Raw genomic sequence first — 27253 nt, forward strand, 5'->3', positions numbered from 1 at the left:
CGCCCCGGCCAATCCACCTCGTGGGTACGAGCAAAACACATAGAGGGCATCTATCATCATCATCGTCATCACCCTCATCATCACTCCCTAGGCAGTCCAAAACTGCTCTCATATGCTTTTGTAACAGATCTGAGCACTGCACAATGACAAAAAGATATCTTACAGTATTATGGTAGCGATCGGTTCGATGGAACTCCTCTCCACGTACCCTAGCTCCTTGCTGTGAGCCAACTTTTTCAGAAGAGCTACCTAGCGCGTCCCAAAGTGAGCCCACAAGCGAGCCACACTCATTTCCATACACGAGAACATTTTCATATCGAGAAAAGCTCAGTATATTTGAAATGTGCAATATTTCGGCTATATTATATCCGGCTTTACTGCAGTGGTTTGTAATATCAGAGGCCAGTGCGGCGTATAATCGGGATTGGTTCTGTATTTCGCAAGCACATGCTTTCTTGCTTGGCTATCCGGCCAACATGCAGCTGTATCAAAGTTTTTTGACAGTTACTGTCCTAATCACGCAATATAAACGAAAAACATTGAGTTATGCTGAGCCGCAAAACTCGCATTTTGCGTAGTTTATGTAACTAAGAAGTTCGGCTATCGTCCGCCAGGGATTTCTCAACCATCTCTACCAAAACACGCCACCACATCAACAATCCGACACAACATGTAGTGCAATAACAAACTGAAAATACGATATTTGCTTAACCTTAATAGTTTTCGTTCAACAGTAGCAGGAAAAGGTAAAAGTTGTTCTGAATAATAGTCCACTGCTGAAACAAAGTACCACTACTGCGATTCTACGGTTTCTGGTCGCCGTAAATTACTTCTGCGGAAGGATACTCTTTTTAAGTAGGTAAGGTACTTCTTTCCTCAGTGAAAATGGCGTCATGCCACACCGTCGCTTCGTTGAAGTGAGTTCCTCATGGGTGTTATTGCGCCCGTACGGGGTTTGTATCAACGTCTGACTCGACCGTTGAGCCTTTGACGCCATGGAAAGTGCAGTAGAACTCAAAGACAGCGACGTCAGGGCTGAAAATGAAGCCCTCAAGCTCGAACTGGAGCGGTTGCACCGTGAGCTTGCCCAGACGAGCCACGAAAAAATCCAGTCAGCCCAGTACGGGCTCGTGCTGCTGGACGAAAAGCAAGCGCTGCAGCAGAGGTGCGACGAGATCGAAGCCATCTACGACACTACGAAGCATGAGCTGGAAATACTTAAGGAGGTAAGCGCCTGACGCGTGACCAATCGCTCCTTTGACGTGAGTAGTAGGCGTGGTAACCGGTTTTGCGTGATTTCTCGATTCGGTTGTGAATTTTCTACGCTCCGACGTACCATTTGCGTGGATTCGTAGTGATCGTTCATTCACGAGCGTTTTGAAATCCTACTTTCGCTGTAACCGTGGTTCGCGATCGTCTTGTTTATTAGGGTTAGGCAGTGCTGCCGGCACATTTAATTAGTTTCCTTCTGCGCTTATAGCGTTGCCGATTTGGTTTGAAGGTCGCGTAGACGAGGCGATGTTTGTTAAAGCGGGATGGACGCTATGCTCAAGTACGTCGTTTACGGGACAGTGGTAAACCGCTCCAACGTTTCGTGTTTTCTGTTTCCGCGGTAAAAGCGAGTGTGCGTAGAGAACTGACTTTGGACCGTGCGATAAAATCTTGCTGTCGATCTGCCGTTGCGCCCACGCGTGCCTAATCATTTGCTGTGTGAGCGTTGGCGGTTGTAATTAAGGGCATGCCCGGCTCGCAAAGAGATCGCCGGGCGCATGTAGGTCGTGCGGAAGTGAGGCGGCGAAATAGAGTCGCCGTCGTGCGAGCTAACCTGCTTCTTTTCCACAGTCCTTCCAAACGGCAAAAAAAGCCGTTTACCTAGGAAAAAAAAATAAAAGAAACAACTCACGACGTTATTTATTGCATTCAGTTTGGAATGTTGTGCGTTACGCACTGAGCGTTCAGGCAGTTTTTGATAGGAAGTCGTTTTGTGTTACGACCAAGCTAGTACGCTATAACAACCTTTTATGCAATTGTTGCTCTCACTGGGGTTTAAAGTTTAAAATACTGTGCCGTTCATTTCCTGATCTCCCAAAGCACTCTGTTTTGTGTACTTTTTGCTCCTTCTGAGCTTGAAGATGTGAAATACTGGGTACTTGATTCTCTTGTACCCAAATCTTTTGAATATGGTTGTCAGGGTTGCGACCACATGATACTAGCGTAGTGGTCCTGTTTCTGTGGGCGTCTATTGCCGAAGTGTGGAGCGAGCACAGAGACATACTTGAGTGCATTTTTATGCTCTCACGCGATCCTGTTTGTGCACGGGATGGTAGGATAGCAACAGAAGCTGCGTGAGGTTTTTTTTTTGGCCAGGCAACCGTGAGAATTACCATCAGATGTTTCTCACGGCAGTCGCCTCTCATTGGCTAAGCACTCTACCCGGAGGTTCTACGGGATAAATATTCCCTAAAAAGCGGTGTTTGCAGCTGCCCCTGTAGCGCTGTCGTAAAGTACTTGGTTTTATGCGAAAAGGCTCAGGTTTGAGTCCGACAAAGCGTTTTTTTTTTAGCTTTCGGAATTTTCCGGTCATCGCGATATTTTGTTAGCGCTTTTTCTGCTCTGGTTTTTACGATATCAAGAGATCGACGCACAGGACTTCAGGAATGGGTTGAATTTTGTTTAATGTAGGTTGTGTTCTGTGTCGTTGGGCTGGGTTAGATTAGGTTTGTTGCAGTTGGGCTGGATTTGGGTAGGTTACGGCGCGTTCGGTTAGGTTACGTTGGGACGTAATATTATTCAAAAAATTTTAGGCCAGCCAGCTTGTATGGAAACTGCTGTGCGATTAGATGCAGCCTACAAATTTGTTCAGTTCGAGAGAACTATCTTTTGGTACTCACTCAGTTTCATCCTAGCCACGAAAGACGTTTTATTTTTTTTTTAACTTCAAGAAATAAGAAAAAACTTTCAAATTTCACGCTTCAGATAAGGGCAGGAGTGACGTAACATGGGCCAGCACCAGAAACAGCGTTATCAGCTTGTTAAATGCACGTAAGCATTCAAGTGATACAATCAAACGCGACTAGAGGCCCCACTACACTCGCCCAGTCATATTTCTTGGTGGTGGCTCTGGTAGGCAGCTGCCAACCGCACAAACAAGATTCCGTGATGTCGTAGAGACATCACTGCAGAGTGGTTGGAGAGTCACCACTGCTTCGTATGTTTTCTCTAATATCTCGATTGTTGGTTTGAACTTTGGGATGAAATTTGTCTCATTGTCATTGGGACGAGGCACTCCTTTTAAGGGGCCAAACTTGTGCCTTGTCTTCATGGCACCCTTAAACGTGTAGGGTTGCCACCTCCCCCCCCTCCATCTAAAAAAAAACTGGTCTTTCAGGCATTGTGGTATATCGATTCTATATAGAAGGTCGAATTTGATAAAAGATAGTTTTTTTTTTTGTTTTCACGCAATTCCAGTTATTTTAGCAGTTTCCCCAGAGAGGAATTGAGCTATCGTTTGTATGGAAAGTGATCGAGATTTTGGTTGGTTATTGCAGAAGGGTTGGCAAGTTGGGCTAGTTGGTTCATAGTGACCATACCGAACAAGCAGCAGTAAAGAGACGGGACGGATGACACAGCGCTGTGTCATCGTGCATCCCTCTTACGTCCCGTCTCTTTTGTGCTGCTTGTTCAGTATGGTCACTATGGCGCTGTGTCATTGTACATTCTTTCGCACTGCTTGTTCGCTTGTTCGGTATGATCATTTTGGGTATTGCTCTGAATGTCCTGCACTGAAAAGTAACAGCACATGCTTCGTGCGGTTACTAGTTCATGCGCTCACCCGCGTATTTTCTCTTCTCTTGGGTCTTTGCGCAGCTTGTTGACCCGTATGTATCATCGTAGTTGCTGAATTTATGCTTATGAAACGCGAATAAAAAAATTGCGGCATGATGGCAAAAAAAGAAAAACCGGCCAATGACGGCCGGTTTTAAGTACAGACCGGCAACTGGCCCGCTGTGTAGAAAACCAATCGGGCTGGCCAAAAACCGAGCAGGTGGTAACTTTATTAACGTGTGAAACTGTCCACACAGGCGCTTGCCAAGGTACAGACGAGTCAGAAGGTGTCCACGACCACGGGCATCGAACAGGAAGAGAGCCTCCTGCAGGAAACGGCCACCAAGGAAGCTTCGCTGACTTCCTCGCTCCAGGAGTTGGAAAAGGAACTGAAGCAGGTAAGGCACTTTTGTTTCCTTTGCACGTTTGTTTTTGGCAGTTTCATTAAACGTGTGACACAAAGTTTCACATGAGTGATCAGTGTTTGTGCTGGCTAAAAATATACCCACACCACATGAGCTGTAAGAGGTGTCTGCCGCAGTGCTGCTTTGTAGTCCTAGAAAAAAAAATTTGTTGAAAGTCCTTTCCAGCCGTGCAAAATTTTGCTCAGTTGACTCAGTTTATCCGGAATTATATCGGTGACAGCGCTGACTTTGTTACTTCAGTAATGAAATAAGAACCACTTTTCACCTACCATCTCCAGATCAGCGTTTTTTTTTTGCTACTCGCGGATTGTTAAAAAAAGCTAATCTGGCACTTTCTGCTCCCAGAGTTGAAAGCTAGTTTTCTGTTTAATTCTGGAGTAACAAGCCAAGTTCTGCGGCTGATTTAATTGTAAATATAATTACACCTCAGAATGTTATTTCTGTGAGAAATTTTCTTGGGCAGTAGTGAGCAGCTTCGACGGGAAAACGGTAACATTTATTAGCATCAGCACATTGCATGTATTGAATGCAGTGAAAAGGGATGTCGATGCTTAGGTATTCAGTATAGCAGTGGGCTGTGGCAACCTAATATATGAGGAGAAACAGATGGGGAAGGAAAAAAACAAGATGACTGCTATGGTAGGAAAGAGGTATTGTTTTAGGGTGTAAAACGTCAAGTTGTTGAAATCTGCTGTTTTGTTTAGAAAGTGTCTGTAGCCGTGTAACTGTCTGTAGTCCTAGCCCCATACACACAGACAGAAAGGACAACAAGAAATCGAGTAAAAACAGAGGCATAGTTAACAATACTTAAGCGAAACCAGGGAAAGGCCAAATCTGCACTCTTTTCAAGAGCAGATCGGTTGGCTCAGTTGGTTTCATCAAGAGGCATCCTGGTGTGCATATTTATTGTGGTCTTTGTAGGATTTGCAGCCCTTTCTAAAATGGTAGATTGGGCGAGTTGGTACGTTTTAAAAAGAACAAACAGCACAAAAATGACGGAACATGAGAAGGAGAATGAACAGACGCACTGCTGTGTCTTTGTCATTCTCTTTCTTGTGTTTTGCCGTTATTGTGCTGTTAATTCTTTTTTAAATTGCAGTCCTTTGTTTAAAAGGCCTTGTTGCTCACTTCGATTTCATTTTTTTTTTTCATCGCTAAAATGTCCCTTACTTGTATTTCACAGCACATTGTATTGCACGGGTTGAAATCATGAAGGTATAAGGGTCGTTTCGAAGCTCCTGTAGTGACGACTGGATACCTTAAACCTTTTCTGCTCATATAACAAGGCAGCAACAAGAAAGGTTGTTCTTGAGAGTGATGCGACTAGAGTCAGCTGTTAATGACAATTGAAACTTCTTGCAATGTGCAATGTAGACCTTGGGGCTGAAAGGAAAGTTGCTCCATTCAGAGTCGTCGTTGCTTAAATTCGTGCACTGTAAAAAAAGGCTCCCTTTGTTCCAGCAAAGAATTTTCTCTCTCCCTTGTTTTGCAGGAGAACCCTTTGATAGTTAATGTTATCCTAAACAAGTTTACCATACAAACTTATAAAAAATACCCTTGGTCACACTTCAGGGACTGCTATTTTTTGCATTGTAGCAAAAGTATTGTAATAGGTGGGAATGTTACGGTGGTGTGCTACTGTTGTACATCTTTGAACTAACCTGCAGCATAAAGCTAGACTATTTTGATATCAGGCGCCGAATGTTTTGACCCGTGTGATTGCAGGAATGAGGAACATTTTCTCGTACAGGGTAAGCCCTGCAATAGCGAGTTGTTGTGATGAAGGAATTGTGTACATTACCTAACATCTGACACTTCTGTGCTTCTTGTAACTGTATACTTTTTCTTTGTTTTAAAAAATCGCATTTGTAGTCAACATGACCGGACAGCTGGTTGACATTCATAGTTAAAAGAAAAAAGCCCAGCACAAAACGGGTAAACGGAAGATATGTTAAAATGCTTTATTAAATGAGATGAGAGAATGATATGTGAGAAGAGGTAAAAAAACCTGTTCCCTTGCGCTTGTTGAACACTTCTTTGTCAGCTCTTTCTGGCAAGTCATCCCAGATTTTGCAGGGAAATAGGCTGGAAATTAGTGCGGAAAGTTTTACACCATTGCACGTAAAACTTTTCTTGCTACCGGCTACGCGAATGACGCCGTCTATTCTTCGAGCATCCCAACAGCTGCTTTTCATCTCTTACCGTTATGTGTCGAATTGTGGCCAGAAAATGACTGCGCTTGCAACCCTTGCTCAGATGTTCCTGCAATTGTGCAATGCCGGTTGAGAATTTGTTTTTAACATATCGTGTTAGCTACCTTATTCTGGGTGAAATCTGTCAAAGTAATACACATTGACGTGGTACTTCAGCCAATTTCTGCTGGGAGCAGGCATCAAACGGAGCACGAAAAGATTTCGTCGAATTCTGAACTTTTGCCTTGCATTACAGTTAAACTTGTGTAAGTCTTCAGCTTTTTACCGGAAGCCTAGAACTTTGAGGCGAGAAACGAAACGTCTGGCGCCCTTTGCAGCCTCCCCGCAAACATGCGCAGTGACATCACTATGGTTTGCAGTGTGGCTTTGCGCTGTGACGGTCTTCAAAATTTTGATTTCCTTCCATTTTTCTGTGTTGGCATCACTTCTTCTCCATCCATGTACTCTAAACAAAGGTTACATGTGGTTGCACTTTGCTTAATTATGTGATGTGTCTTCATCAAACTGGCAACCAGGTTTGTGTGAAGAAAACTGCGTCTTTGAATGCACTCTTCTTGTGAAACAGTGCGGGAATTCGGTAAAGAAAAGAGCCAGAGAATGGCATGCCACCGTGGTGAAATCAATAGAGAGGATCTACAGAGGATATGCACGCATGCACACACACGCAATCTTCCCTGTTTTGGTTGCCATCCTTGAGGACCCGTTCACTCTTGCAACGAAGCAACGCGATTTCTGTCAGAACGAAAAAATTGGTAGAGACCGAACGGCAAAAATGATCGCTGGGTGGCTAAAGCGACAGACACGCTGTCGCTTTCGCTTGCTTTCTTCGCAAGTTGGAATGGGCCTTTAATGCTAACAGGTGAAGGATTAACTGCTGCAGTTTAGTTTCTTGCATTTCTTCACCAATTGAGTGATGCCTCTTCCCCCTTCCTCTGCTCCCTGGACAACAACCAACAGGTTCGCCAGGAGCTGAGCCGAGTGCTGGCCGAGAAGGAGCGTCTGCAGAGCGAGAACTATGAGATCAGCAAGCACGGTGACGTGTCGGACTGGGAGCGCAAAAACCTTCGCTCAGAGCTCAAGGACATGAAGCTGCGCGAACAGAGGCTTCTCACAGACAACAACGAGCTCGAGGAGGAGAACATCTCGCTCCAGAAGCAGGTCTCCTCTCTGCGTTCCTCACAGGTGGGTGCTCCTCCTGCTGCTCACGCCGACGTCCCAGGGACGTCCCGGGAACATCTCTTGCGGGACATTGGGTGTTCTGGTGACTTGGCAGCAATGTAGCTCTTGGTTTGGGTATGGCTGAGCTATATAAGTTCTGCCATCCTGCTCTCCTAAATGCACCCATCCTAACCCTTCCTTATGTACTGTGGCTGTCACCCCAGGGATATCCAGGGAATTTCCTCCCACCAACATCCCAGGGACGTCACAGGAACGTCTTCGCAGGACATTGGGGATTCTGGTGACTTGGCAGCGAAGTAGCTCTTGGTTTGGGGTATGGCTGGGGTGCAAGTGCTGCCAAACTGCTCTCCTAAATGCACCCATCATAACCCTTCTTTGCCACGTGTACGGTGCGTGTCATCCCAGGGATATCCAGGGAATGTCTCTTGCTGGACATTGTGGGGTGGGAGGGGGATCCTGGTGGCATGGCAGCAGTTTAGCCCTTTGTTTGGGGGGTATGGCTGAGAGGCAGATTCTGCAATCAAGCTGTTCTGAGTGCATACTACCTAACCGTCTTTGTAATGTGTGTCATATCTCTGGCCCGGCCGTGGATGATTGTGCAGCTTTTTTTCCTTGCCTCCCCCATCTTCAAGGATGGAAAATAAAGGAAATATTATTATTATTAGCTGCAGTCTGCTTGTCGTAATCTCATGGCTATGTGTCCTAATCTCTCTGTAAGCCTTAATAGCTTTATTGGTGCATGAATACGGCCTCAGGGGGGTGAAAACTTCACATAAGAAGACCAGCCAGCACTGACTAGGGGGGGCGTTAGTACCTACCATGTTCTTTAATTGTTGCCATGGCTCAGTGGTCAAGGTGTAGCACTACCGAGTGTGAAGTTGCAGAATCAATGCATAGACGTGGTGGCTGCGTTTCTGATGGGGAAAACCGCCTAGGGATGAGATCCCTAGGCGGTTGAAATAGTTTTGTAGGCTTCCACTGTCTCGCATCTCGTAGCCTGAAGATTCCTCTGTCGCATAAAGCCCCTGTTTCGAAATTTTGGAAGGCATGAAGCATGGGATGTAGCTTAGTGGCATGTTATTCCTGTAAATGTGGACTATGTGGGGATTTAAATCAGTCATTGATGGGAACCGTTTGGGCACCCTGCTCTGATCAAAAGCACGGTTTTATTCATCATAACTTTAGACCCTGAAAAGGCTGTGCTGGCAGTACGGTTTCACATCGAAAACAACGCCATGTCCCTCCTTGTGTTAACGGCGCGGTTTTGTGGCGGCCGCAAGGGCCTGGCTCGCGAGCCCGGCTCACGAGCCCTGTCCCTGCTGTTGTTCAGGTGGAATTCGAGGGTGCCAAGCACGAGGTCCGGCGTCTCAAGGAGGAGGTGGAGTCGCTCAACGCGCAGCTGGAAGAGCTGGGCTCACTCCGTCGGATCGGCGAGCAGCAGCTGGAGGAGGCCCTGGAGGCCCTGCAGTCGGAGCGTGAGCAGAAGTACGCCCTCCGGCGGGAGCTGGACCAGCGGCTCACGGCCGAGTCGCCCGTCTTCCACCTCGACGGACTCTCCTTTGCGGGCTTCCGCCTCGGAAGTAAGCCTCCCCTCCTTCCCCCTCCTACTCTCTCCCGCGTGTCTCCCGGCCGCCGCCTGCATGCCAGCTCTCATTACAACTCGGTGGAGGGGGGAAGAAGCGGTCGGGGTCGGTGCACGAAGGGAGCATGCGGCGCCGTTTCCAAGTCGGTTTCTCCGTGTCGGTCTGCTTTGCGCTCCCTAAGGGTTGGTTGTGTGTCCTGTCACCCGTCGTGCCGGTCTGTCCCGTCGTCTTGTGTTTGTTGCAACGTCGGATCTCGTTGTGCGGTCAACGGCGGCTCCACTGGACCTACTGCTTCGAGTGCTGTCACGCCTTGTCTCGTGGGTGACACCAACTCGTCTCTGGATTCCGGACTGGGGTCCGATGCGTCACCTTGCAGTTGTCGTTGCGACGGCTGTCATCGTTGGGATTTTTCGCCTCGGTGGGTCGGAGGGCAAGCCTGCAGGTCTGCAAGCTGCCCAGCGGAGAGGGAGGTGGCGCAGTTTCTCGCTGGGTTGCCGGACGAAGCAAGGGGATGTGGGTACGACCGATGTCCTTGCGTCGTTGAGGAGACTGGTGAAAGAAACGTTGAAACCGCAGTTTACAAACCGTTGAGCGCGAACGGCGTGGGTGTGGAGCGAAACTGCGGCGAAAAAGGTCCAGGTGGCCTTCCGTGCATTTGCAGCGAGGCGGGTACTTCCCTTTGTGCCTGTGAACAGGGGCGCACTGAAGGTATCCCAAGCTGTGGATCGCGGGCGCGTAGGCTGAGGTCTAGCTCGCAGAAAAGAGCTCGGTCTTTGAGTCAGCCGGGGTGGAAGGATTTTGCGTTTCTGGAGAAGGTGAGTTATCGCAGTGGAACTCCTGTAACCGCCGCCCGCCATCGCACCAGCTCAGAAACCAGCTTCAGAACTCACGTTCCAGCCGGTAACACACTGAGTGTTGATGAACCCAATCAGGAAAAGGGTAATTTGAAATCGCAAATTGCCAGACATGGCGCGACGGATGCACTGGATTCCCCGCAGCCAGTTAATTTGAGTTGTGCTACGAAAAAACGCGCTGACAGTGGAGCATTGGCAGCTGACAGCGATGAAAAGGACGCTTTACGGAAGTTTATCTTCGAGGGGAGTTACAGCTCTGTGTCGTCCATTTCGCCCACGGACTGTGACGATGTTGCGGCAGTTGATTGGTGGCCGTGCAGTGCGTCGACTGAGGGAAGCGTCATAGGCGCGTATCTGCCGCACCAGAGGCCAGCAGTCAGCGAAAGTTCAGCGGCTACCTCAGAAGTTGCAAAGCGTCATTCGTGGCGTTGCAAGGGCCGCAAAATGGCCACCAGGATTTCTTGTGCTATGGTTGACTACGTCTTTGCGCCGTGACTGCGGCATTGTTTGGCTGTGATATTTTCAATGACCGCTGGTTTTAGGCCAACCTGTCTATTATTGTGCAAAGGCATTTTGAGCACCAAGCTGCAAGCAAACTTCAGCGCTTGGCTTGACAGTATGCTGACGCTTTTTAATAACTTGAAGCGAGCTGAGCTCAAGCTTGTGTAATATACATACCTGTGTAGTCACGTTTTTACCATATTTTTGTGAAGTGAGCATCATTTAATTGCTCATCATTGCAGTCGACCCCGGATATATCAGACTCCTAGGGGATCACAAAATAGTTCAATATGCAAGTCATTTGAAATTATAAAATATTTCCTTCTGAACGTTATCTGATATCTTCGCACATCGCAGAGCTTTCAAAGACCATCACTTTTGCATGGGATTTCTAAGGGGCTGTGTGGACAGTTCAGTATATTCAGTAATTTGACAGATAGGTTCAATATATCTGGGGGCAACTGTATATACATTTTATGCTGCTAGACTATGGAATGCACAATATTTTTTGTTTTAAAATTCTGTTTTTATTCATCCCATGGAGCATTTGTGTTAAGTTTTGATGTTACGTTTGTGTTTCTAGCTTTTGGTTTTGGTTCGGTTCTTTGCTGTGATCTATGCTTAAGTTTGTGTAAAGCGCAGCAGGCTGTGCGATATTTCTGTTGCGGAAATATTTCGTTGTGGCAATCCTTTTTTGAACATTTCGTGATCTCTGTGATCCCCTGTGCGTGTATGCTTTATCGACTGTCCTTTTAGTACTTTTGTTGCTCTGTAGGAGTTTATGTATCGGTTTTTAATGTCTCCATGAGGTTGTGAAGTGAAGTTATTGGAGTGGCCATGACGGCAGAATACAAGTTCGTTCAGTTCTGTTCTTTGGAAGGGTTGCTTTGTCCTGTTAACAGTGATGCCACTTTTATTGCAAAGGTTAAAAAAATAATTGAGATGTGAAAGAGAAGACATGGAGCAGTGGTGTGACTCCTGAGCCACTTTTCAGCAATTTCTTTATCAAGTCACAGAATCTTGTTTGTGCGATTGGTGGCTTCCAATCTAATACCCCAGCTACACTAGGGTCCGAATGTCATTTGAACCAAATGTCATTTGACTCAAATGGGGTGCTTCGAATGCCGTTCAGAATCCGCCATGCTACACTACAATTTCAATGGCATTTGAAAGCTTTAGCATTCGCTCGCCGTGCTGCATGGCGCTGCTGCTGTCGAGTTCTGTTTTTACACAGTAATGCAGCAATCCAATTTAGCGGCAGTCTTTCATATTAAAATGATATGAAATTACCAATAACGTAAACTTTGACACGGTTTTTGCTTAATTCTGAATCCCAATCGAGGTTTTTTTGTGCTGTCTGGCCACACTGGTTTGTTGCTTGCTGGCACTGGTGCTGAGAGTATGGAATTATTGTATCTTCCCAAAGTCCCAAGAATATTTTGCTCGTTTTAAGTACGCCAGTAATGTATTTGTTTATGCTTACTTGGAACGCTGTGCGCGAGAGTGCTAGAAATGGCATTTGAAATCCCAAATGTCTCCCTCGGTGCTCATTTGGCTCGAATGTCATTTGAGCCGAATGGCATTTCAAAAGCTAGTGTAGCAGCACAACTTGGCATGTGAGTCAAATGACATTTGGACGCTAGTGTAGCAGGGGTATAAGCCACTGCCCAGGAACAAGACTGGGTGATTGTAGTGGGGCCTCTGGTTCTGTTTGATCTTATCACTGTTTGATCTTATCACGTGCATGCAACGCACTGATAACAATGCTTTTGGGGCTGGTCCATGTTACGTCACTGTGGCGTGCTATCTTTCTTGTGTCGTTTTGATTAAAAAGTGGCTTCCGTGGCTGAGCTGAATGAGCTACCAAAGGCTAGTTCTATCAAATTGCACAACATTGAGTTTTGTCTTCATGGCCCCTCTAAAGCACAGTTTTGCATTTGTGTGTTTTTTGCAAGGGAGCTACCTAGTTTTTCAGATGTATATGCAGTATTGCCAGTGATATTCAAAGTCAGCCTTTTGCTGCCATCTTGCAATGTTTTACTGTTCTACTTCTTTGCCACAAGTTTTTGTACACGAAGCCGGTACTCTCGCTAAGGCAGCGGAAGTGCTTAGCTTGCTTAGTGCGAGAGTTGTTACACATGTGATACAGTTCTCTTCCGAACAGGGTATTACTGTACCGCAGGGCATTCATTTTTACAACGCCATGTCAATGGTTTTTGTTTTGTGAGAGATTTTTGCCTCAAGTGTTGCTCCTGGTTTGAAGCTGCTGTTTTTTAGTGGTAGCCGTAGGTGCTAGTGGTTTCCCCTCGTTTGGCAGAAATAAAGAAGTTTCTCTTCGCATGTTTCGTGTGGTTGTTTCCTAGCTGCTCAGTGTGCAATTCTGTAGGCGAGCTGCCAACCAGAGATGCTGGGAGCAGTTAACACAACATCGAGCTGCTTTGATAGTGTTTCGCTGTACAGTTAAACCTTGATGTAACGAAGTCGGTAAAATTCGTAATTTACTTCGTTACATTGAAATTTGCGGTTATAATGAAGTGTTCATTTCGTAAGCATGACGTTTTACTGTGAAAATTTCGTCCACGTTATCCGCTTTTTTTTTCTTGCGTGCCCCTCTCATTTGCCCCTCGAGTTGCGTTTCAGTGAGCGGTTGGAAGAGGTCACTGGAGCTACCCACATTGCGTGAGTGGGCTCCGCAGCTGCGTCAGCGCGCCTGTGGCTTGCGGGGCGCGTTTTGAGTTTTTGCGGAAAGAAAACGCTCTATGCGGTTCACGCTGATGCCCGCGTAGACGATTAAGCTCCGACAGAAACAGTCCGCCAGCCGTCTATGCATGCCACGCAGTTTGTAGGCAAGGTGCTCGCTCACAGACCCGTGGCTCGCTGCATCCGTGGCATTGGGCGGCCCGTGTTAATGTTCGCGTTTTATTGAGACCCCATTTCTTCGCTTGCGTCTCCCAAAATATACCTCTACAACTTAAATTTCGTGCCTGGTCCTCCATGAAACTTCGTTACATTGAAATTCTGGCAAACGGGACTTTGTTACACAGAGGGTGAAAATACATGGTGTGCATGCACTTGAAGTTACGAAAAATTCCGTGGTTCGTTACATCAAGGGTTTCGTTACATTGAAGTTCGTTACATCAAGGTTTAACTGTATCTACAAATTGAAGCTATTGAAGCCGAAGGTGCTAGTGGTAATGCAGTTGCTGCAAAGAAAGTTCACGGGCGATTAAGTTGGCTTGACTGTAAGGTTAGTTGAGACTGTTGTCTAAACCATCATTTAGAGTTCATTCACAGTTTGCTTAGCGTGCCTCGCTGAAGCAAGGGTTCAGTTTGCAGATGTGAAGGTGAGCTTGGTTGTCCCCACTTTTCCTTGTCCGTGGTTCTACCTGTTGGAGGGAAAGAGGGTGGAGTAAGCTGAGCACTTGAACCCGCGTTATCTTAAAGATATTTTCTCGCAACAGTTTTCGTCAGTAAGAGGTGTAGGTTTACTGCAATAATTTTATTCAAAAATGACTGAATCTGCAGTCCAATGTAGTATATGCGCTCATTATTCTACCATTCTAAGCAGTAGCAGTTCGTAAACACCATGCTAGAGATTTATGAAAGGCGCAAGATGGAGTATGGCGTTTCACAAATTTTTTCCCAATAGTACGTCATCTCTTGATAAGCAAAAGTTCCCGTGGGCATCAACTGCTAGCGACGTTTGCTTTTAAACTGCTTATCTTTACTGCCAGTTAGTTCAAGGTCACGGCGAACCCGCTGTTTGCTTTTTCTTCACAACTTTCTTGGTTGAGTTTGAAGGCATAACCTCGTGCTTGTTACATAACAGTAACCCTTGTACCGCGAAAGTCTTTTTCACATATGAAATGAATAAAAGGAAGTTGGAATTTGCTTCAACAGCTCTTGGTACGCGGGAAGCAGGAAAGCGCTTACCTGTACGCTCTGTTCCGGCAATCTGACTGACTCTTTGCTGCCTTGGCGTTCTCCTTTATCTCCAAAGGCTTATCTTCAAATAGGCCATGCGCGGGTCATTATCAGGCCTCACTGCTTGCTCCACGCACAAGTGGGTCTAATCTGTCCGTACCTACACTTTCCGCTCGTCGAGGTGACCTTGGGCACTTTCCATTTCAGTGAGAGCTGGCCGCAGCATTTCTGCGCAACACACGATACGCCATGTCAGTTTCGGAGTGCAGGCTTGTTTCGTCCTTTTTATACTTGGTTAGGAAGTGCTCACACGAGTTGTTGAATAAACGATGTTGAACCTCTCGTTATTTGATGCTTGTGATTTGTTGGGTACCATCAACTGTGTTTAACTAGAAGGGGTAGCCATTGAGGCTGAACACTGCGTCTCCACCATTAGAAAGTTCTCAGCTGAGGAGGTTGTTTGTTGTTTTTAATCGATACTAGCAGGTTTGACACATTTTCTATAACCTGTAATCGAGGGCATGGGGAGGCAACACTTGTGATTGGATGTGCTTCTGATTCTTTTTCTTGTTGAACTGTTTATAGTAGAACAACACTTATAAATTCACTGCTATAGACTTTCATATGGCATAACTGGTTAGTAAGCTCAAGTAGTATTGTACAATAAAACAGTAATGAATAATAAAATGGGGGTAATTTTAATGTTTCACTACAGTTATATATTCAGCACTACAGTTTCATATGCAATAACTGGTTGGAAAGTTCAGTGTGGCATTACGTAGTAAAATGCAATCAATACAAATGTTTGCTTCCAACAATTTGATACGCGAGTGCTGTTACAATGTTTTCTTTCTTTGTTGTGGTCTCGGCGGCAGTGCGCTGTGGAGGGAAAAAAGTGCTAATCAAATTTACCTGACTAGTTTGTTGTTTTAGATCTTTTTCCTGTGGTTAGTTACCTTGAAGGTGTAAGCTGGAGTTGCAGGTGTTGACGTGGGAGTGATGGAAGTTTTGGCGATTGCATTTTCCCGTGGAACGCAGACGCCAATCAGGATGAGAGCAACCGCGTCGAAGACGAGGACGGGGACTCCGGGGCTCCCGTGCTCAAGCAGATTGAAGCTGACTTCATTAACCAGCCAATGGAGCCAAGTAAGTCCCAAATGCTTTCTTTTTCATAGAAGCATGGGGGGCTTTTGAGTGATTCCTTCGAGGGTTGACAAAGGGATGCGAAGCATATGTTAAACTTGATTGCGGAATTGTATCTTCTTCTCTTAAAGGGGCCATGAAGACAAAACACAAGTTTGGTTCATTCGAAAGATTGCCTCATCAGAATCATACTGATACCACTTTTAATGCACTCTTCACTCAAATGAGCTATATAATTAGGAAAAAAAGGGAATGACCATGTGACCCACTAGCTCGTTTCCCGCAATAGAACCTATGATGTCATACCAGCCAGCTCTGCGATTGCCGGAGGCCGGCAAAAGCGAACGCAAGTTAGGCAGGGCTTATAATCTTGCAGCACGAGCTATTTTAGCTTTTAAGTGTAATGCATATATTCATTATAACGAAGTAAGAATAGTGGGGTAAACATATAAGTTACGAAAGTACACGTAAAGATAGAAGCACCAGAGCGCGCTGTTGTTGGTACTGCGCACACTAGGCTTGTTATAGCAGCTTAGCAGTATGGCGCTTTCAGGTTGTCTGACACGACACTGGCCAATTGGCGTAGGCGACATCGTCTTGCGTGACCCTGTTTGCTGAGTATATCCCATGTTTCACAAAACGAGTACTTTCTACCGTAACAAAAACAAGCCAGGTGCAAATACGGTCAAAAACAAAACAAAGATGGGTGAAGGCCAGTTAAGCTATGGTGGCACCATCTGGGAAGATTGACGGTAAACAAGTCTTTGTAGTCCTCTGAAAGCCTAGCGCCGCATTTGGGTTCGCTTGAAGACCTGTTTTTGTAGCATCATTGCAGACGATCTCAAGAAACACGCGATTCGTCAGGAGAATCAAAATTTTAACATAAATTGATTAATCCTTAGGGACTAAAGCATCGCTTGCTGCCGGATAAGCACTGGGGGCACTATAAAACACCAAATCTGACGAATAAAACAAACTTGTACTTTGTCTGCATGGCCCCTTTAAGGGAGACTTGCCTGTTAACATTCCTATGGCACTTTCTACTTCATCACCCACGGGCTTTAAAACCATTGTGCATCTATCGGAAAGTTTTGCCGATCCATGAAGAAGCTCCAAACGGCCTGGTTTGCTCATTTCGGAAATATGTCACTTCTGTGCTGAAATAAAGAAATATAACTCTCGCTTGCTTGACAGCTAGTGCAATCTAGTGAGAACCAAATGAACTAAAATACATTCAGAAAAGAAGCGGTATAGTTCTGAACGAAGCAAACTAGGCCATTGGGAACATTTTCATGCATCTGTACAACTTTTTGTATCGGTACACGATGCTTTTTAAGTCCGTGGCTCATGAGTTAGCAAGTCTCATAGGAATATGATCAGGTGAGTCCCCCTTAAAGGGTTACTCTCCCAGTGCCATTTCTGAGAATGTCGCACTGTACGTCTCGTGGCTTGCATGCAAAGGAATAACCTTGCCCTATGCACCTCGGCATTTGGAAACTTGCCAACCAAGACGTGGTGGTTGCAGAAGTTTAAAAAAAAAGGAGGGCTACAGGAATGTCCATAGCAGCGTGTGATGAATGCGTGGTTAGCTAGACTGTCATTCTTCTGTTATTGGAAAAAAGTAACTTACTTAAAAGATCTCTTACACCAAGAAGAGTACTATACTAACTTGCTGGTAAAAATAATTTGATAAGTATCTAGGTGATGGTTATGGAGGCGAAAAGCAAAAAACGCCCGTGTGTACGAGATTCTGGCGCACGTTAAATATCCCCAGGTGGTCAGAATCAATCCAGAGTCCTTCACTACGACGCGCGTCATTGCCTGTGTTGCGTCGTTGCGTTAAACCCTACAATAAATAAATAAATAAATATATATATATATATATATATATATATATATATATATATATATATATATATACAGAAAGAAATGTCGGCAGTCTACAACGCCAAAGAAGGCATAGGGGAATGGTTGGACTATTTTTTACCGTTAGTGAAATTATATTTCTTTTTTTAAATTAATTAAAGCGAGAAAGAAAGAAAGAAAGAAAAACACGCGCCCAGAGTGGGGACCGAACCCACGCCTTTCGATTAGATCTCGAATGCCTTACCAATTCGGCTATCTGGGCGACTGTGTTCTGCTTCACTTTCTGGGGTATTTATATTTACTACAACTATATCTGACGCTTGAGGGTGGTAGCCAGCGCCACTCAGACTACACGGGGAGAAGGGGACCTTCTTTTCAACCCCCGGGGCGTGACGCGAACGTCTACAGCCTGTCATAAGCGGGTAACTGGCCGGAAACCCTCTTATATATATATATATATATATATATATATATATATATATATATATATATATCTGATGGTTACTGGAATCACACAGGATCAGCAGCAGCAGCAGTCTCAGAATGTTCAGGATCATTTGGCCCTCAGGTGAAGAGTCGTCCTGTCACTTGTCTCTTTCCTTTCCCATCTCCTGCCAGAAGGGGAAGGTACCCCAACCTGTCGGCCATCGACGGTGGGCGACCTCTTTAGCGAGCTCCACCTCACCGAGATCAGGAAGCTCGAGAAGCAGCTCGAACAGGTCAGTGGTGTGTCTGTGTTCTCTGCCTCGGAGTTCACCGATAGAACAGGCGGTGCCACTTACAAGAGTAGGAGGAGACCTATAAAAATAAAGCAAGAAACGGGCGCTTTACACGTAAGGCATTGTTGTGCTATGGATGACTCTTTCACTTAGGTTCCAGGTCACTGTATTTCCTAGATATGAGGGGGGACGCTAAGTGTATAAGCGACATTCTGGCTGGTTAAACAAGTTTGACGACAGTACTGTCTTTCTTTGTTCATAATAGAGGGCAATGATACTAGAGGAGAAAACTGGTCCCGGTAAAATGCTTGGTCTGCATAATTCTGCACATACACAAACATTTTCATTGCCTCTGCACATGCTCAGTGGCACCGGTCACTTACTGGGTATTATACTGGGTCCGGTTGGTCTTTTCATCGTTTGTTTCCACAGGCTGAAGGTGCTAATTTACTGGCAGTGAACCAACCCTAAACTGTAGTCGTTCTAGTTTTTAAAGAAATAACAAGAAACAAAGACTGTTAAAGGAGATACTACCTAGTGTAGGTGCGAAGCACACTTTCAGGAAAAAAGAAAAAAAAATGCACCAAATGTTGTGGTACAGGAGTTTATACTAGCAGTGTGCGCGATCACACTGGACAGGAAAACAGCACAAAATGCGAGGACTAACAGTCGGGGGAATACCCAGACGAGCGTTGTGTACCCTCGTGACTGTCAATCCTCGTTTTTTCTGCTGTTTTCTCATTTAGAAAGAACCATCTGGCCCCACTTCAGACGTTACATCAATCACACATATAGCGCTTTCCATTGGGCGAACAGGAGCACTTCTAACTGCACCCAAAGTGCTCTCACGAGTTCTGGCGTCTTCCAGTGGTCGGGCAGGAGCAGGGGCGTTGTGTTTCATTGGTCGATGAGGAGCACTTTTTTGGCGCCGAGAGCAGCCGAGAGCAGTTCTCGGTGCTCCGTCGCCAGCGACGGAGTAACAGGGAACGCTGAGGAAGTCACATGACCTCTTTTGCGTCACTTCTGGTTTTATCCCCGGGTGGCGGAGGAAAAATGGCGGAATCCAGCAGCCGCGGTAGTCGCTCAGTGCGTATGGCAGCAGCTAAGCGCGGCCGTCTGGACAAGGAATTGCTGCTACTTTTAGATGATGAAAGCACCACAGATTCAAGCACAAGCTCATCATCGGACAGCAGAAGCAGCGACGACGACGACGATTTGACATTGCATGAGTTTATGTTCGAGCACCTGTTCACCCCGCCGGAGCAGCGACCGAAGGTAGAGTCGTATCTGGAAAAGACGGTGGACGCTGTTATCGTTTGCAGCTAATTTTTGGGAGACACGATGGTGACCCCTTTATCATGAACATGAACATCCGCTCGGCTTCTTCATTCGTCGCCATGCGGAAGGCAGACACAAAACCACCGGCACGAATCTGGCAAAACTGGCGAGGAATAACTGCGTGCGGACATCACGAGCGCGTGAAATGCTCCGGGAAGCGAGCGCGGGAAACGTTTGGTCACATGACTCGACATCTCGCCCTCCCCCTTTTTTCACTGCTCCCGGAGCAGCACGAATGTTTCATTCGCGGAACGAAAGCACACGTCCCCGTTACTCCCGTGTGCTGCTCTGGCTGCTCGCTCCACTTGCTCCTGTTCGCCCAATGGAATTCGCCAATAGTCGGCACTCCGCAGGGAGAGTGCTGTTGCCCACGCTGTTCTTTCGCCCAATGATAACTGCCTGAGCGGGTGACCTGTGCAGCTGGAGACGGAGAAGGGCCACCTGTCGGGCTGCCTGGAGGACGCCCAGCAGCAGCTGGAGAAGCTGCGCATGGTGCCCGGTGGGGACCAGAGGCTGGTGGTGGCCAGGCTCATCGGACCCATCCGCGCACTCATCGCACTGCACGGCGAGGAAGTGGGCACGGACGCCGGCGAGAACGTGAGAGGCTCGCTCCTTCCACATGTGGTGTTGACCTGCTGCTTTGTGTTGGTCAGCAAGGGGAGGAAGAAGCTGTAGGTGCTTGTGGCTGGCGCGCCTACAAATTCCTAGCTGCTACTGCTGCTGTTCAGACAACAGTCGCCAGCGACATCATCGCCGCAATGCCTGCAGTTTCACAGCCACTGCTGTTCCGGCGGCAGTGACCACTGATGCCATTGCTAATGCACCTCTGTAAATTTAGTATAGTGAATAAGAACAGTAAAAAAACTGAGGCAGGTGGCCAGCAGCAGCCGCAGCAGCAGTGTGATGGAGATTTAGGGATTCAATGAGGAGCATACTTACTGAGGGCGATTATGTTTAGTTTACTAAGCATAAAGCATACTTACAGAAGGTGATTATCCTAAAGCATGTCTTTTATCTGCACATGAAGCGTACCTACTGGGGGTAGTTATCCTGAAGCACGTATTTTGTTAACAAAGCACAAAGCGTGCATACTGAAGGGAGTTATATTAAAGCATGTTTTTCAACCACGCACAAAGCATATGTACTACAGGAAATTACCCCCAAAGCACGTCTTTCAACAAAGCACCAGCTGTTGCTACAGCTCGCAGTTGCAGCGCACTTGCAGTGCTCATCTCCCAATTTGCTTGCACACATTTTCTCAGCTGTGCTCGGAGCTCTTGCAGTGTATCGCAATGTAGACTCTCAATAATTTGAAACCGCTTCATTGGAATTTTTGGATAATTGAAAGTCGTGTTCCAGTATTAGCAATTTTGCACGCAATTCAATAGAAGAAATCGTTCGATAATTCGGAAGTAATGTCGAGTATCGAAGATAATGCCCAATATATTGCCATGGCTCGTAATGTGTTTGAACTTTAACACCATGCCCCTGGGCAGGCATCAACCGGCTGCTCTTGTTTCTCCACATACCCAACTGGGGGGATAGCGGCTGATAACTTATGAAGACGAAGAAAGTGAGCTGGAGAAAAAGAGAAGGTTGAAGAGCTCGAGAGTTTGGCCAAGGCTAGACGTTGCAGCTCCCTCGTGGGCACAAGTTTGCCTGTGTAAATACATGTTTCTACTAGTAGTATTGCTTCGACCGTGAAGACTGCAGTTTTATGACCAACACTGTTTTGTTTATTGTTCGTCCAAAAATGGCCTATTATCTTTGATTATTTTGGGAACTAATTGACTGACTCAAAAAATAATGGCATATTTGAAATCAGCGGAAAACAAAAAATCAGCAAGACTGGCAAGTCTCGTACAGTTTACTTAAATATTAAATGGAATTGCTTTAAGACCCATGTCCCCCCTTAATTGTGGAAGTTCGGTTAATTCGGAGTGTTTTGTGGTGCCCGTGGACTTCGTATTAACAGGAGTTGACTGTCTGAAAGAATCCACTCGTTCTTTTAAGTGCAGAGCACTTTAGGCACTCGCCTTGTTGTTCTAGCTCGACCCGAGTATATAGAGCATCAAGGTGGCGTCCCGGGGTAACGCTGTTGTTTGTGGTGTACCCCAGAGGCTTCAAAAGCCAAGCGGTTTATATAGTCATAAGCGTTCAAAACTAGTGAAGCGCTGGCGCTTGTCATACATCTTCCCACTGTTTAGCGCAAGGAAAACTACAGGTACATTAGAGGAAAAATATACGTAATTAACTGGCAGTGCCCGCGTTTCTTTACTTAACTCTTTCGCTACCGCAGAAAATTGACCAATTTTTAGGGGTCCAAGAAAACATTTTTTTTCCTGCTAAAAAATTATTTAGGCACTTATTGCAGGAGCACAAAATGCAGATTATTTAACGGCCTTTCCAATAACACCAGTTTTTTAAAGGTTTTTATATATCATAGTTGTGAAAAAAAATATCAAAATCAAAAGTTTTGTCAAGTTGTCGAAAAAAATGATAAAAAAGGAGTTGTGTATATCAAACCACCGGTAGTAGAAAAAAATTAGAATATACATTTTGTAGGGAAACATTTCAAAAACACACCCTAAAAGAAATGTCGACTTGCGGAGAACAGTTTTTCAGATATAAAAAAAAATGTTAGCACGCACGGTGCTCGGTCATGCGGTGAAGCCCAACATCTAATTCAAAATGTGCAATTTCGGGTGGTTCCCTGGAATAAATCTGCCGGTTTGACGTTATCAGAGGCACCAATTTGCCCCCACATAATGTAAAAACATCTTGTCAATGGCTAACTTTGCATTTACAGTGAGCACAATATTTGGGACAAGCACGCGATGCGGAAAAAAACATGCATGAAGTTGAAAACGGAACGCCGTGGCTGATGCTTGTTGTCGTTCACGGTCAGTTATCTCTCAAAACATAAAGCTGAGCTTTATTATCATCTTCTTACTCGCAATTGTAGCCTTGCTCGCAAAAATTAGGTACGATGAGCTAGAATCGTGCCCTGCGATCTTTGGCCGAGTAGCAGGAGCGCGATGAAAAAGATCAGCACAACGAGCCTCCTCTATTGCAGCGCCACCTAACATTTTTCAAATGAAACAGTACAAAAACTTATCAGAGACTCCGTCCGAATAGAAAGTTCAACTAAGCAGCAACATTAGACATCCGGATATATCCTCGCATGGAAACGAAACTGGAAGGCGAACAGCTGGCAGTGTAAGGCCGGTTTGAAGCGCTGTCCTCAGCGGAACAGATATCTGGCGACTGGGTGTGACCTTTTGACTTGCATCTGAAGTTCTTATCGCAGAAATCGGGTTAGGGTGGGGGGAAATCAGGAGCGGCGTGCTTTGTTCGAGGATCAGTCGCGGACGCTTCAGGCGCCATGGCAGGTAGCCTTGAAGTTGGGTAACTGCGTAGTAGCGCTAAATATGAATTTCGCGATGCAGAAACGAAACCGAAACTGTTGTAAACTGTTTGCTAATGGTCCTGGGGTAAGTAGAACTACCACAGTACTTAGAACAACTTGCGCAAAGGCAATAAAACTGCCTAAAATCATAAAGTAGCTTTGCAACCAGGCACTGCTTGACATTTTCAGCCGATTTCTGGGATTATTACTGTCAGAGCGCGAACCTGACGATTGAAAATCGTTTGCTAGTTCCCCATTCACGCCCTGATAGCAAAAAACAAGCGCTGGTGCAGAGCAATTACGAGTTGCACGCATTCTTCGTTGGTAGCCGTGACGCGCGATGACCATGCCCCTTTTCCACACCCAGGTGATTCAAAAGCGTGTCAAAAATCACGTTTCCGTTGCAAAAATGAAAACAAAACTGATTTTGAAAGGCCATTTTCTGATCTAACGCCGAACAGCTTTACTTGTTCGAGAAACGCCTGGAACGCTATGAAAAGGCGCTCGCAAAAGTATCGATCAAATTGATCGATTTTGATAGGCGCGGTAGCGAAAGAGTTAAGGGCGCCCGTTGGGTTGGTTTCTACGATAGCAAACGCAAAATGTGGCAGCGCAACGCCGGCACGTGCAGGGATAAAAGCACAAAGAGAACAGAACTCCCGCTGGCGCAGTTTCAGGCAGGGGGCGTGCGAGCACTGCGAATGCGGGAAATTTGAATTGCGTGGGGTGGTAGCAGTGAGCGGACAATGGCGGTACAGCCTGTTATGGTGAATCACTGCTCTGCCCTTCTGACAGCTTTCACATTGAGTGGAACGGCTTTAATTTTTTCATTCCCTGATTGTGCACAAACGTTCCGCTGCTTCTTCTTCGTCTTCATCCTTAGGATGTGGACGACGTGGGCAAGCTCCAGCGGCTGTTGGACAAGCACGAGCAGCGCCACAAGCAGGCCCTGCTCCAAATTGCCCAGCTGCAGGCTGAACTGGACGGCCTGGGCGACAGCGCTGATGGCGGGGAGCCCGATTCGGTCGCCAGCAGCAAGCTCCGCGACGAGATCGCCAACCTCAAGAACAAGGCAAGGAGCGGCCCCTCCCTCCCTCCTTCGTTGTTGTTGCGAAGGCGGGCTGTTGTTCGCACTTCGTACCGTATTTTTGCGCATATAACCTGCACCAAAAATGCGAAAATTTCAGTGGCAAAGTGCGGGTGCGGATAAAATGCGGGGTTTTTCTTTTAGACGGCAATGCGCGTTGTGCTGTGAAGGTGACCCTGTGTACAACAGTGAGGGTTGCGGCTCAAATGATAGCTCTAGCGAGAGCACAGGCACTGGGTGAATTGGGACTTTCGCCTTGCAGTCAGTGATTCTACTCACTGAGTATATGCTTATTCTGTCTACATAGCATGTGATGTGTTGCTTGAGCAGTAGCTTTGGTGCAGCCTTTCCTGTATCAAATGTGCGGGCAATACGCGAGGATTTTTTTTTTCGGAAGGCTGAAAGTGGGGATGCAAATTATATGCAGGGGCAGGTTATATGCGCGAAAATATGGTACGTCGATTGCAGTGCAGTCGAACGCAGCACAAGGAACACCACTTCGAAGAAGTTTGAGTGTGCTAAAATGAAGTGTATCTGCTTTTTTTTTTTTCCCACGAGTCACTCATAAGTGCTAATGCGCAAAAATTAATGTTGTACTTGTACTGTTATGCCTTATTGGAATTTTCGGGAGAGGGAAAAAGTCAATTTTCCTCTTTTTTTTGGCAACCAAAACTCACGAAGTCAGGAGTTTGTAAGATTGGCAACGTATGCACACAGTCGTCGTTCTACTACAGTTAAACCTCGATGTAACGAAGTCGGTAAAATTCGTAATTTACTTCGTTACATTGAAATTTCGCTACATTGAAATTCGCGGTTTTAATGAAGTGTTCATCCCGTGAAACATTTCCGAAAAAAAAAAAAAAAAACGTGGCGCACATACACGGCTGGCGCACTCTTTCTGTTTTATCAGAGCTTAATCGTCTATGCGGGCATGAGAGTGAACCGCATGGAGCGTTTTCTCCCCGCAAAAGCGCGCCCCGCAAGCCACAGGCGCGCTGACGCAGCCGCGGAGTCAACCCGCGCGATGTGAGTAGCTCCAGCGACCGCTTCCGCTCGCTGAAACGCAACTCGAGAGGCAAACGAGAGGGGCATGCGAGAAAAAAAGCGGGTAACGTGGGCGAAATTTTCACTGTAAAGCGTCATACGCGCCGCTTACGAAGGCGCCCATCAAATATCCTCGGCATGCCCGAGCGCTTCGAAGCTCCCGCCATAGGGAGCGCGCCTCCCCATTGGCGAAAAGTCGCTTCCTGGCGCAGAAGCCGCCGCCGGCGCGCAATCGCGGACGCGGGTATGAAAAAAAAGCGCGCACAAGGCTCATAAAGATTCACAAATGCTTGCTGGAACGATGAAACCCAACAAGCATGAGCGAACTCGAACGAAGGGCAAAACGGCGGCATGCGGCGGCGGCGGCCCCGCAAGAGGCGATTAGGCTTACCACCGCGGAGGATGTTTGATGGGCGCTTTCGTAAGCGGCGCACATGACGTTTTACTGTGAAAATTTCGCCAACATTATCCGCTGTTTTTATCTCGCGTGCCCCTCTCATTTTCCCCTCGAGTTGCGTTTCAGCGAGCGTTTGGAAGCGGTCGATGGATCTACCAACATAGCGCGGGTGGTCTCCGCGGCTGCGTCAGCGCGCATGTGGCTTGCGGGGCGCGTTCTGAGTTTTTGCGGGGAGAAAACGCTCCGTGCGGTTCACGCTGATGCCCGTAGTACGATTAAGCTCCGACAGAAACAGAAACAGTGCGCCAGCCGTGTATGCACGCCACGCAGTTTGTAGGCAAGGGGCTCGCTCACAGACCCGTGTCTCGCTGCATCCGCGGCAATGGGCGACCCGTGTTGCCGTTTGCGTTAAATTGAGACCCCATTTCGGCGCTTGCGTCTCCCAAAATATACCTCTACAACATAAATTTCGTGCCCAGTTCTCCATGAAACTTCGTTACATTGAAATTCCGGCAAACGGGACTTCGTTACACAGAGGGTGAAAATACATGGTGTGCATACACTTGAAGTTACGAAAAATTCCGTGGTTCGTTACATCGAGGGTTTCGTTACATTGAAGTTCGTTACATCGAGGTTTAACTGTATAGTCATCTTTTTCCTCGTGACATGGTACCTGCATGTTGTTGCTGCCACTGTTATGGAGCGTACCATTGTGCCGTGGTAATGATGGTATGGCATCAACTTGTAAGGCAGCTTACTTAAAAACTGCATCTCAGTCCCCACGGTGTCGTCGTGGCTGTGTTGCCACATGTTATGCAACAGTCAAATAACGAGTGGGGGCTTCTGTGGGAATGATTACTACCAGTTCATTAAAAGAGCATGCTTCAGAGGCACGTGCACTCGTTGCTGGAAGATGGTACACACAACGTGTCAGTTCCAGCAGGTACCTTCTTTGCCTAGGCGTGCATTGCACGTGCCGCTGTTGTCTGATTGCTTAGCAACGTTCTGCAACTGGCCAGTGAGTATCAATAACTTAATTGTGAAGTAGCTGTCAAAAGAATGGTCTGCATGGGGCAGTTACTTGAAAGTAAAACTTTGCCATTATTTTGCTCCCTAGTTTACTTGTTTGGCTAATTCACAATGGTGAGGTTTTCCACGGCAATAGATTTTTCTGGGTATCCTATTTATGTCGTTCTAGTGGGGTTTGGCCATTTACAGCCATCATCTGATCTTTTTTGCTGTACAGTCCAGGTATGAAGCTGAATCCATATGGTAGCAAATGGCAGCAAGCCACGCTCCAACATTATTCAAGCTAGTTGAATTGATTGATTAAAAAACGGTTTCGTGTCCCTTCTTTTGCAGGTGCATGACTATGAGCAAATCATGGCGGAGATCAAAGAGGACCTCGCGGTCGTCAGCGAGTTTACCGATGAAACACGCACCAGACTTGGAACCGCACAGGTCAGCACTTCCTTTTTTTTTTGAAGCCGGCTTGCAAGATTTGTTGAGTGACCTCTTGTTTTTACGCCCAGTGACAGTGGAAGTTTTCTAGCAAAGTGAGAAAGAGAACCCTAATAAAAAAACAACAGAATTGTTTTCATAACTTAGCTGCTCAAAGCTATGGTTCGGAGCACCCGGAACCCAATGTTGCGATCCCTACACTGTTGCTGTATGAAGTGTTGCTGTTGTACTTTTGCAACATTCAGAATCATATGAAGTGTTGCTGTTGTACTTTGGCAACAGGGA

General features: G+C 46.4%; 1 protein-coding gene across 1 annotated transcript in view; it reads left to right on the forward strand.

Annotated features, from left to right (window-relative positions):
- The first annotated feature begins 851 nt into the window (after window positions 1–851).
- Window positions 852–27253, forward strand: part of Bicd (Microtubule-associated protein Bicaudal D) — a 31569-nt gene continuing 5167 nt past the window's right edge. The window contains exons 1-9 of the mRNA XM_077690227.1: window positions 852–1226; window positions 4083–4223; window positions 7421–7645; window positions 8973–9222; window positions 15543–15650; window positions 18132–18232; window positions 19991–20167; window positions 23863–24051; window positions 26870–26968. Coding sequence (XP_077546353.1) covers window positions 996–1226; window positions 4083–4223; window positions 7421–7645; window positions 8973–9222; window positions 15543–15650; window positions 18132–18232; window positions 19991–20167; window positions 23863–24051; window positions 26870–26968 — 1521 coding nt within the window. The 5' untranslated portion in view covers window positions 852–995. The remainder of the gene's footprint in view (window positions 1227–4082; window positions 4224–7420; window positions 7646–8972; window positions 9223–15542; window positions 15651–18131; window positions 18233–19990; window positions 20168–23862; window positions 24052–26869; window positions 26969–27253) is intronic.

This window comes from Haemaphysalis longicornis, unplaced genomic scaffold, assembly GCF_048455015.1.
Source record: "Haemaphysalis longicornis isolate Haplotype H1 unplaced genomic scaffold, Haemaphysalis longicornis Haplotype H1 scaffold_10, whole genome shotgun sequence".
In the NCBI taxonomy this organism is placed as follows: Eukaryota; Metazoa; Arthropoda; class Arachnida; order Ixodida; family Ixodidae; genus Haemaphysalis; species Haemaphysalis longicornis.